Source organism: Carassius auratus, chromosome 41 (assembly GCF_003368295.1).
Source record: "Carassius auratus strain Wakin chromosome 41, ASM336829v1, whole genome shotgun sequence".
Classification (NCBI taxonomy): Eukaryota; Metazoa; Chordata; class Actinopteri; order Cypriniformes; family Cyprinidae; genus Carassius; species Carassius auratus.
Genome location: NC_039283.1, coordinates 10,417,587 through 10,430,241, shown reverse-complemented (window position 1 = coordinate 10,430,241; position 12,655 = coordinate 10,417,587). Strand labels below are relative to the sequence as shown.

General features: G+C 38.4%; 1 protein-coding gene across 2 annotated transcripts; it reads right to left on the bottom strand.

Moving 5' to 3' along the window:
• Positions 1–1,136: 1,136 nt before the first annotated feature.
• Positions 1,137–12,059, bottom strand: LOC113060067 (dual specificity protein kinase Ttk-like). 2 transcript variants are annotated; one of them, XM_026228883.1, is made up of 24 exons: positions 11,939–12,059; positions 11,655–11,750; positions 10,670–10,892; positions 10,281–10,387; positions 10,042–10,185; positions 8,827–8,923; positions 8,250–8,328; positions 7,950–8,150; positions 7,748–7,856; positions 7,403–7,622; positions 7,225–7,331; positions 6,771–6,914; positions 6,022–6,161; positions 5,811–5,941; positions 5,604–5,733; positions 4,167–4,259; positions 3,923–4,080; positions 3,688–3,839; positions 2,940–3,064; positions 2,780–2,851; positions 2,524–2,700; positions 2,360–2,444; positions 1,798–1,883; positions 1,137–1,510 (listed from the first exon to the last, which is right to left on the bottom strand). In XM_026228883.1, the coding sequence occupies exons 1-24, from the start codon at positions 12,024–12,026 to the stop codon at positions 1,433–1,435; spliced, it is 3,042 nt and encodes a 1,013-aa protein (XP_026084668.1). In that variant the 5' UTR covers positions 12,027–12,059; the 3' UTR covers positions 1,137–1,432. The 2 variants fall into 2 exon arrangements, with proteins under 2 accessions (XP_026084668.1, XP_026084669.1); XM_026228884.1 differs by having other exon boundaries at positions 1,798–1,880.
• Between the last annotated feature and the right edge of the window lie 596 nt (positions 12,060–12,655).

Genomic DNA, 12,655 nt, shown 5'->3' with positions numbered 1-12,655 from the left:
GAAAATATTAATAACAAAAAAAAAAAAAAAAAAAAAAAAGTGACCAATTTGTAAAACTGTATAATGATCTGCTGAACGTTAGGTAATTTTGATTTACTTCCTCTGTGTTTCTTAGTTTAATCTATTTAGTCTTATTTATTTTTTCTGTCTTCCTATGTTATTTTCTGTATTAAATGTCATCCAATGTTGTATTTAATTGTTTATACTTCCAATTAAAAAATAAATAAAAAAGGAAAAGTTTTGGCCATGATTAGTAATGGAAGACAATGCTGTCTAGGTAGGGCGCTCACTAGAGTTTGAGACAAGACCATAATGTCCGAATCGTTTTACCGTAAGTTTATTAAATATCTTTTGATCTTGCAATATTACAATTCACGAAATTACTTAACAAATATATCCAGAATTTACGTAGGCTTCGTTAAAAATAAATAAATAAAAATTGTATTTGTTGTCACTATTTTTAACCCCTTAAAGGGATAGTTCGCCTAAAAATATGTAATTGTTGTCATTATTTACCCACCCTCCACTTGCTCTAAACCTATACGAGTTTCTTTCTTCTGTTGAACATAAAATAATATATTATGAAGAATGATGGTAACCAGACAGCTGACGGCAGCCAATTCCATTGTATTCATTTATTTTTTCCTACAATGGAAGTCAATCAACATTCTTCGAAGTATCTTTTTTTTGTGTTCAACAGAAGAAACTCGTACAGGTTTGGAATAAGCATAATGTGAGGAAATGATGAGAGAATTAAAATGTTTGGGTAAACTAAAGCATATGTGCTTATATATAATACAATATTACACATGCAACATATTAGTTGTCTTTAATCATTATATCACAAACTAAAATGTTTCAGACAGCACATTTTTGGGATAGATTGTTTCAGTCATTATGGTTTTCGTGCCAACAATTTTTTTGGTCGATCTTAAACCAAATTAAATTCCCTGATGACATCATCACACAGGAAGACATCATTTTTGGAAGGATTTGTTCCGGAGGAATATTTCAGGAGAGACCTTCAATAATATTATATAAATGCAAAATGTAGAAAGTATTTTAATCCGCTGATGAGAAGTAATCAAGCATTCTGACGAAACGGCATCAAGACAATACAAACTGACTAATGAGGTGGCCGTGAAAACACCTGTCATTTTGCAATATTAGAGTTACAGAAGAGTACCACATTAGGATTATACCTGACAAGGTGTGTTTATTTGTCATGTACATTTTCTAAGATCACATCATGTAGTCAAATAGAATCAGACACAGGAAGAAACGGAGCACAAACATGGATAAGTTGAACACATCTGGAGGGAGGTGTTGAGCTCGATGGCTGCTAGTGAGAGCGGTTTGACTGACAGCTCGTTCCCGCTGCCAGACTCTCGTCTTGTTTGGGGAACAGTGATTTGAGTCATCCTCGTCACTTCTACAGCGGCTGACTGGACACTTTCACACACTCTGAGACATCTAACTTCCTCCCGCTGTTGCACATCTTGGCCAGGTTCTGCAGCGTTAACAGAGACAGAACATTTCAATACTGTTTTTGCTTCAACCTTAAAAAGCCTAATGCATTATATTTGTTATATAAACTCCTAAAGAGTCTAAATGATCAAAGTGAAAAAATCTAATCTTACTAAAACACATTATCGGAGATATAGAGTGACAACTGATATTAATAGCATTTTTTTGTTGTTGTTGCAAGTAATCTGCTATACTTCTTAGTAAGTGTTTTATTTTGCCTTTGTTTATCACTGGTCCAGTGTGCTGTATGAACGACTGATCCTCACTTACACTAGCAGCTCTGGCGATGCTGTTGGGAGACTGAAGAGCTGCCAGTTCATTCAGGATCCTCTTCAGATCACCAGCACTCGCTTCTGCTGCAAGAGACGATACACAGAACAATCACCCCCATATTAAAACACACACAATCTGCTTTAAGCATGCTGAGTAATCAGATACAAGAAATTTAGTAAAAGGTTAAATATATAACACTGCTTTGAAAAAAAATAATAATAATAATAAAATTTAACACGGTCAAAAGTTTTACATATAAAGAAATTCTTAAGAAATGCATTTAAAATTATGAATATATTGTCAAAAAAAACTGTAGGCAACACTTTATGGAGGAACGTTTAAGACTTTAAGGCCATGTAAAGAATAAACACATTTTCCTTCCTGAAGACACATACTTATTCTTGTTTTAAAATGCCTTAATTGTTAATTTTCTCAGAAAACAAGACTTTTTCCTTTGCATCTGAAGTAGATGTATCTTGAGTTGAGGATGTTAAGGGGAAGACACTGGTTTGCCGTCATGTCTTGACTGATGTGAGATTTCGGCAGCTGTAGTGTGTACCTGGCTCAGGGCGCAGCTGCAGGTACGGGTGATCGAGCAGCTCTGAGATTGAAATCCTCTCTCTAGGATTGCGAACCAAACACCTCTGAAACAGAGAACAGAGATACAGACAGTGAGCACTAACTAGGGGTCATTAAACCACTGCGGAGCACAGCCGAACACACCTTCAGCACATCCAGCAGGTCCTTCTCAGGGATGTCGGGGAAGTCGATCTGGTGGGACGGGTCTATGATGGCATGGATTTTGCTGATCTGATTGGTGATGTTCTGGAACGGAGTCTTTCCGTAAGTCATGCAGTACAGGATACACCCCAGAGACCACACGTCTCCTTTAGCACTGATCTGAAGAGCAGAGGATGATGGGATCACACCGTGTAATCTAACACTATACACACTTCCTGATACATCCAAGTCTCCTCACCTTTGACCCTGGCTTCCCATTGGAGGACGTGTCTTTGATGGCCTCTGGCGGCATGTAGTTCAGAGTCCCCACCTGACGGACGTCAAGAGAGCGAGTAAATCAACACAGAACAGACTCGAGATATACCTCGTGTGTGAGACGAGATCAGTGGTGTCCAGACCTGCGAGTCCTTCATGATGCTGGTCACGTCAGGCTGAATGCGGTTAGCGATCCCAAAGTCGATCAGCTTCAGCGACGCGTCCACAATCACAAAGTTAGCTGGCTTTAAATCACTGTGGATGATGCCTTCAGATGAAAAACACCAAGAAATGAATCAATTCAGCAGATGAACAGAAAGAAACGGGATTACATTTTCAACAGTGTTCAGCATTTTTGCTTAGTTACTTAACATTTTTGTTATTAATGAAGTCTTGTTTTCTGAAGAATATCCAAATTAAGTGAGTTTGTGCTTACAACAAGAAAGAAAGAAAATACCTTGCTTTGCCTTTCAATTGAACTTTTTCTGTTAAATTTGTTGCGTGCCTTCTAAAATAGTGACTTGCACATATGCAAATATCTAAACATTATTAAATCAAGAAACATTAATAAGACATAAGAACATTAAGCATAAGACATTGAGTCTTGTTACTTACTGTAAACAAAACAAAGACAGAAAAAATAACATTAAAGAGTGTTTAAATGTAACTCAAAAGGAAAACAGGATTATTTTTCTTACTCCATTAGAAGATGTTTTGTTCTTGTTTAAAGCATAAACTCACTTCACTTTGATACATGTCTCAGAAAACAAGACTAAAAAGCTTATCTTATTTTGCCTCTTAAGCAAATGTATCTTGAATTAAGGATGATAAGACACTGTTACTTGCTAAACAAGACAATATGTGTTTGTCTAGTTGAACGGCTGATGTCACCGTGTTTGTGGATGGTGTGCACCGCCTCCAGCATGTTCCTCCAGTAGCACTTCCTGTCCAGAGGGTTGACGGACTTGCGGCTGCGCAGCCAGGTGTTGAGATCCAGGTGACCGCACTCCATCAGCATGTAGATGTAGCTGCTGGTGATCTCACTGCGAGCGAGAGGAAGTCACATGATCAGGAGAGGAAGTCACATGATCAGCGAGGGCAGTGTTTCTGAGCACGACACACTCACTAGTCGTAGAGTTTAATGATCTGATCGCTGTACTGCTGAAGATGATTCAAGTGCTGGATCTCATTCCTGTAGCTCTCCACGGCCTGAGCGTCGGCCTCCTCCAGATTCACATACTTCACAGCATACGCATGCTTCTTCTGGTCAAACACCTGATACACCTGAACACACACACACACACACACACGATGGATCAGAGATCAATGAATCACTCAGAAAACACAGGCATGCAGTATTTGAGCCGTACCTTACTGGAGCCGCCGCGGCCGATCATCTTGAAGATGAAGAACTGTTTGCCCTTGATTGTGATGGACTCGTTTGAGAAAGCAGAGGCAGGGGTCTGAGAGTCAAAGATTGCAGATTGTTACATTAATCAACATTTCACACAAAAGGAGGCAACATAATATCCACACAAGCCCTTTATCTGGTACACAGCCACATTTCATGACCCAGATCAATCCTGGATGGATCAATTCAGGTCTCTAAAGCTCGATAAGCTCACGTTTAATCCACTCAACGCGATCTGCTGATCAGCTCGAGCAGTTCAGCTCTGACACGCGTGACTTCTGAATGAACATTATATTACATGATAGACATCCTTAACCTCTGACCCCTCATGTTCTGTTGTTGTTCTGGACACAGCACGGTTCACACACTGTGTGCTGTCGGCTGCTTGTATCAGAGCATCTTAATGAGAACAGGAGCACAGTATCAGGCCCTGTTCCCAGTTACTAGTACAAACACAAAAAATTCAATAAAGAAGCCATTTTATCCATCCAAGTAAAGATTCAGTTGATTTAACTAGTGAAGACTGAACTATTGACATAAAAAATATTAAGACAAATAGGCTTGCAAATGGGCTTATAAGGATATGACACTTTGCTAAATTTATTACTGAAAATGCAATTAAAGATATCAAGAATAAAAGGAAAAAAGTTTTTATCAGTTGAAATACAGTCTTTTATTTTGAACTGCATTTGTGTGTATGCTAATGTAATTGTTGACATAAAATGTTTTCACTAGGAAACTGTAAGGATTTCATTTTAACTAATAAAACAACTGACCTGTAGATATCTACATCTTCATATTCTGCAGATAAATGAATGTTAACATGGCTTGCCATAGGTCTCTCCTACATTGTTTTTAACTGAATTATCATCAGTTTCCTTCAAAATTAAAATCAAAATCCCCCCCAAAAAAATAAAAAGCAGATTTATGGAGGTCTCTTTTAAAGGAACAGCTCATCAAGAAATGTGATTATTATTTACTCAAGTCATATCACACTGACTTTAAAACTTAATAAAAAAAAAAAAAATTCATTTTCATCTTAGTTAAAAAGATTTTACTTTAACTGCTGCATTATTTATTTATTTATTTATTATTCTAGTTTATTTTTAATTAAAGTTAAATCAATTGAACAAATAATTCCTTGGCAAATATCAAAAAAAAAAAGTTTGTTTTTAATATTTAATTTTATTTCTGTTTTTGTTTTTCGTAAAAAATAATAATAATAAAAAATAAATTAATGGTTTTAGTTAAGTTAATAATAACAACTTAACTGTTAATAATGCTCTGTGAAAGAAAAAAAAACTGAATAGTCACATATGTGAAGAAAAGAATTAGGTTTCTCTGTTGTAGTTGTGTCTATATCATCTCATGTTCCTGATGTGTGTGATGTCTTCACCTGTGACGGCTGCGGGACGCTGGACACCCGGCTCTGAGGGGTGCAGGGTAACGGAGCGTGACCCATCTTCTGAGCCGTGGAGGGAACAGACACAACCACGGGCCGCTGCTTCACCACAGGAGTCACAAAACTAGTGAGGAAGAGACGGAGGGTATGTTAGGAGGAAGAGGTGAAGAGGTGAAGGACACGTCTGGTGCTGGGCTTCACCTGTTTGCACTGGGGTCTCTGTAGTTGGGCGTCTGACAGCTGAACGAGGGCTGTACTCTGGGAGGAGCAGGTGTTCTCAAAGCTTGAAGTGAAGATGAAGAGGAACCAGGGATTGTGGGAGCTTTACGATCCTGAATGAGTCACAAACACACTGATCATGAATCTCTCTGAGCTCAAGTATCAGACACAAACACGTGAGCTGTGTGCAGACCTCTGGAGACTCATGTCTGTCGATGACAGCAGGGATCTTCCAGTCTGAAGAAGTCTCCTTGACATGAGGCTTTCGCTGCTCCTCAGGAGCCTTCGCTGGAGCTTCTTCTCCCTTTCTGTCACGCACTGCTTCCACACTTCCTGCAAAACCCCAAAACATTCGGATCATTCTTCTCTGAACAAGCATTTTCATGTTTACCTTAAAACATACTCAATAAGAAAAGTATGATATCTCATAGTAAAGTTCTCATACACATGTTAGTGTAATAAGTGCACAGTTAATCACTTAAAGCATCTGAAAAATGACGGCTTACTTAATAACTAACCATACAAAATATTAAATATGCTTTAGGTTTATATGTAATAATTATTAGAGCAGACAATTTAATGTTTTGATTTGGAGCACAACATTAAAAAAAAAAATAATAATAATTCTGTGCATTAGTTTGAAATACACAAATGAGTTCATTTTAACTCGACAGCAATACATTCAGTCTTGCTCCTTGACATAAAAGTTTTCAATGTAAGAATGATCTTTAAGTATTTTGGAGCTCATAGATTTCTATGTAAATCTGTTCTGATGACAGGACACAGAACAGAGTCTGAACAAGGCTGAAGTCCTCCTCAAACACACGGACAGCTGGACTGAAGATCAGAGACAGACAGATCTCCAGCGGGAGCCGTCAGTGTGAAACACCTGCAGATACACTAATACACTAAAGCTGTAACACAGAAGAGTGTGAGACGGACCTGCAGCGCTCTCTTCATGCTCCGAGGGAAGCAGATGAGTTTGACCAGAGCTGAGGTTTCTGACGGCGGTCCGCAGCAGTTCGACCGGCCGTGCGTTTGAGCTCAGCGCTTTCTGAAGAATCAGATTACTCTTCCTAGAGTTACCTGACAGATTACAAGAAGACTGGCTTTAAACACACTGCAATAGCATGCAGCTTTACTCTCAAAGACCCACAGAAATAATCCAGGTTTAGTCCACGCGTGTCAAAAGATCTTCCCAATGTAAAAACACCCAGAAATACAACAGAATAGAAGTTATCAATATATTTAGTCCATCTTCTCTGATGCTAAATGTAGCATGTACCTGCAGAAAGTGATTATTCCAGACAAACACTTGCATGCAAAGCTAATGAAAATGGACAAAAAGGCATAGAAATGCATTTTTACATTCTTACTAAACCAAGACACGTTTTACCTTGTGAGAGCTCAAACTGAGCGTGTGCGATATGCACGAACGCAAAAGCTTTACAGTGCGATCTGGCAATACTGAAATGATCTGGAGCGTCTTCTGGATCTTCAATCCTGTAGAGGAGACCAAGAATAAATGACTGTGGATTATCAGCTGCGCACATGAGACTGTGCAGTCCACTCACCCCTTCAGCTCTGCATATCGCACCAGCATTCGAGCATAGCTTTCTGTTCTGCAGTGCTTGGCCAAAGGAAACCGGGCGAACACCTTACAGTAGCAGTCCAGGAGCTTGGAGAGAAACGCCGCGTCTGAAGCAGGGTCTCCTCTCTTCTCCAGGTTTTTCAGGAAGATCTGACAGCTTTCAGGAGAGTTTGTGTTGATGAGCTGATGGATGTCAGTGGTTTCTGTCAAAGAAAGAAGAAAAGAGTACACTGCAACAAAACATTGCTCGAGCAAAGCCACCATCCTGGGTAAAAACTCAAGTTTTCTGGACACCCATGTAACTGATATGATATTAGTGAAGAGCTACCTTCGCTCCGAGCGGTTTCTCTTCTCTCGGCTCTCTGCAGGAGTGCTGTGATGGTGTCGCCCTCTTCACTGTTTCTCCTCAGATGATGATCTGGACTGATCACAGGAGGCTGCTCAAACAGAACAGCACTGTTCAGGACTGCACACACACATACTGAACGTTTACTTTAGTCATCGGCCTGTTTTGAGGAAGCCTCTCATACCTTCAGGTTCAGCAGACTGTAGGAGTCTCCATCTGGAGTGCCTTTCTTTGAGGAACACATGGGGAACGTGGAGCGGATATTTGAAGCGCTCGTCTGCCTGGAGAAAAGGTGTGCAGCAGGAGCTTCTGGTTTCTGAGCACCGTCACAGTCACTGCTCTCGTTTTCAGGGACAGAGAGAGGCACCATGGGAACTCTTTCTGCCTACAGGAGGAACAGAGGAAAGGAGGAAGGGAAGAATAGCCAGTTATTTCCAGTTTGCAGTGCAGTTAGCTGACGGCCGGAGGTCTTGTCACATCATACCATGGCTGTTCTTCTGTGTTGTGACGCTGCTCTCCACACAGGCATGTTCTCATCTTGTGGACTGAACCTCTGATCGCTCCTGAACACAGACTGTGTGTCAACATCAACTCTTTCATGGTAAAAACCCTGTCATGAGTCATGACAAACACCTATTCTTTAACAAAAACTGGATGTAAACTGAGTAATGTGGATTACTAGATACACACATCAATTAAATCTTTTCAATGTTTTGGGTCAGAAAGTTTTTTTAATGTCTCTTCTGTTCACCGAGACTGGGTTTATTCAATCAAAAACAGTAATAGTGAAATATTATTAAAGTTGAAAAAAACTGCTATGTGAATCTGTGTTAAAGTGTAATGTATTTCTGTGAGGCTCCGCTGTATTTTCAGCCTCATTCCTCCAGTCTTCAGTGTCACATGATCTTCAGAAATCATGAAAATATGATGATTTACTGCTCAAGAAACATTTCTGGTTATTATAGATTCATAGACTTTTAATAATATTTGATATGTTTCTTGCTTCGATAAGGTCTGCACAGTTCTCATGGATTCTCCTGAAAGAGCAGAAGTTTTCATACCCCTGGTGAAGAGTGCTGCTGGTCTGCAGGTCGCACGATTCGTCTGATCTTCTGGAGCTGCTCCTCACAGACTCGTGTGCATCCTCATGTGCAGACACTAGAGACATTCACCAGGCTTTTAAAATACACGCTTGATTCAAAGAAAGCAAAAGTATTGATTACAGGATCCACATCACATCACAGATCTGAGAGCGTGCAACTACAGAATTAATTTGTGTTGAGCCTTATTAGCGTAAACATACAAAATGATGTCAAAAAACCCATCTTGAAGAGTATTCATGTAAAGAGTCAAACATAGTAGGTATATAGGCTATTAAGTGAATGTAAAAAAACTTTTGTGTAGCAGTTAGATAAACGCTTGAGGTCTTAAAGAGACAGCAACCTAAATAAACCTGCTGCCGTCTGTCATTAATGTTTATTTATACATTGAAGACTAAACAGTATTACTATAAAGTTAATTAGATCTAGACATGTTAATGACACGATAATTAATATGCACAATATTGTTATCGTGGGCACTTCTAAATACCGTGAATAATTATATATTACAAACTATTCAGAATTTGGAGTGCATTTTAAGATTAATTTTCTCATCAACTGGTCAAAATGCAGACCACCGTTGTATGCTGCTTGAAAGACGTGAGTGTGGATGAAGGCGCTGGATGAAAGCACATTCACTAGATTAATTCCTCTACAGAAACTATATAATTTTGCGCGAGCACGACTGAATGAATGACTCCCATTACACATTAAACATTAAAGATTCGTTTAAAATGACCGAATCGTTCAAGAACGACCGTCATTAACACACACACTCGTTATCCGTTTTTTTTTTTTTTTCCATTTTGGTTTTGGAAACAGATTTAAAAAAAAAACAAGTGTTTTTTTTTTTTTTTTTGGTTTCAATTAGAAAAACGAAAGAACGAATGATACACAGATTCAGTTGGATGATTGTGGTATAAAAATGTCAAAAAAAAAAAAATACCCAAACTCCCCTCCCAAATAAAAAATTCCCCTTAATAAGAGCCATCTAAAGGGGAATTTACACCTACATTTTCAAAAACAATTCAACTTTTTCTTTCACATTTGACATTTTTTAATCACAGGTGTGAGTTTATATCTTGCAATTCTTGTTCTTTATTTTTTTTATTCTATAGCGGGAATAGGCTTCCATAAAAAGCACAGTAAAAAGTGGTTGAGATGAAGTGAACGAACCAGAGATGTTCTCCTTATCTTCATGCGAGAGGAGCTGGTGTTTGCCTGCGTTGAGGTTCCTCAGCGCAGCCTCCAGAACACGCCTGGGTTTAGCGTTCATCTCAAAAGCCTTCTGAAGAATCAAAGTGCACTTCTTAAAGTTACCTGGGGAGAACGAACGCAACTTAATGGCCATGTTCTCATTTCTGACAGAGGCAGAAACTCACTACATGCCTGTTTGGATTTTAAAGTTCCCTTACCTTGCAAAAGCTCAAACTGAGCATAAGCAATGTGAACAAAGGCGAAATCCTTACAGTGCGATCTCGCTATGTCAAAACTAGCCTGCGCATCATTTACATCTTGGATGCTGTTGACAAAGAGAGACTAAATTAATAAAAATGCACTGAAATGTTTGGCCGTTCATAGCAGATCTGTTGATTTAAAACAAAAAAATAGTTCACCCAAAACTAAAAACCTGTCTTTATTTTCTCAAGTATATCTCATGATGTAAAAAGTTTTGTTTAGTGCTCCACATAAGAGTAAATAATGACAAGTTACTCATCTGGGTGAACTACTCCTGAATCGTTATGTACAGAACATCCATATTAATGAAATTATAATTGCAAGTCAAAAACTGGAGATGACTTACGCCTTTAACTCTGCGAATCTGACCAGCATCTGGGCGTAGCTCTCAATCTGGCTGTACCTGCCCAGCGGCATGCTGGAGAAGACACGTGTGTAGCCGTCGATGAGTTTAGAGAGCAGGCCGGGGTCTGTCTGAGGATTGCCCTTCCTCTCCAGACTGGTCAGAAGCGTCCGGCAGGCGTCCGGAGAGTGAGAGCTGATGGCCTGGTTGATGTGATCCGTGTCATCTGTACAGAAGAAAAGCTCTGCTTCACTACCTCCCGGGATTCTTGATCCTGTGAATTTCCTTGACCTTTACATTCTTTCAGGATTACTGGACCAGAATCATTACTCAACATTTCAGAGATGTCTTTCTGAAAGAAGAGCTGGTCATATTTACAAACATTCATACTGGAACTACAGGAATGTTCATGACTTTTCAAGACTGTATTCATCTTCATAACATTCACAGACCTAGGATTCACAAATATATATATATGGTTTAAAAACCTGTTAACCATTTTTGAACAGATTTGAAAGTGCATGATACAAACCTAAATTTTTATAATTCATGACTGAAAACATTTTGTAACATGATTTTAATGTACCATTTCCATGGTAATGCAATGTTTGACATTTAAAATGGGTTTCAAAGGATTTAAAGTTTTCAAGTGATACATAATTTCTGATGATTTCTAAATGTGATCGAGAAAAAGGCAACCAAGAAGACTTTTTTTTGACAAAGGACAGAACTTCTGTAATGATGTAGATTTTTGAGGTGCACTTTTGTCATAAATTAATGTATTATGTTTCCTACATAATAAATAAATATTAAAAAAAGATATCCATTTAGGAGTCTTGGACATTTCCAATAATATATAGCTTGTCATGATTAGATTCGAATTTAATTTAATATAGTGAAGTAAACGTAGGTGTCCCACCGAGGGGCCGGGTGGCAGTTAACAGGTTAATGTTTGGGCAAATGAATGCCCCTGATCTGAGGTTCTTACCATCAGTGTATAACTTCTTGATCTTGGCCAGCCGCTGGCACAGCATGGCGATCTGCATCTGTCTCTCGGTGCTCTCTTCTTCATCCATCTCTGACACTGAACAACACGAGACACATCAACACAACACACCTACTACTTTAGCTATCCGGCTAAACTCTCTCTATTTCTCGTTGAAAATCGTTTGTTATTGATTTAGTTATTGACCGTCAACATGTTGACGCACTAAATCGCAGTGTTCTCATTCCGGACCGATCTAACAGAGTATTTTAAGGTAGTATACTTACACTGAGACGGAGAAAGGAGGTAAATTTGACGGTAGGATTGATCAAATGTTTTGTTGGGCAACCGTTTCAAAATTCGCGACGTGCCCATAAACGCGCGTTCCTATTGGTCCGTTTGTATTCCACGTGATCAGTTCGCACCGGAGGGGCGGGGCTGCCGCGTCATACTTTCACTCTCCGGTTTACATGTGAAGAATTCATGCTGGAAAATATGAACTAGAACATTTTTTTAACTATTAGTTCAATACATCCGATGTAGATGTAAAGATGTGTAGAACTCATATATAATATGCAATATATAAACATAAACAACTTGCATCCATGAGTAATTGATATTAATGATATAATTATATAATAAATTACATTTTAATTCATATTCAGCAGTAAAATCAATCAATATCTATAATCATATTAATTGCATATTAATATATTGTCATGATTATACGTTGAACCTCCATACTAATGTGAAAAAAAAAAACATTTTAAATTTAAATATGTTTAATCTCTTTTCTAAGCATTTTTTATACCGATACAGCTACTTTAAGTGAACTGAAAATAATCTTCACATAAAGTATAAATTGTATTTTATTGTTTGGGCATACTTGTGTGATTTTGATGAAGATGATTGACTGGCTGCAATTGAATAGCCCTGATAGCATGTCTTATATTATTATTATTATTATTATCCACACATGCATATAATTAAATTAGCTTTTTGTA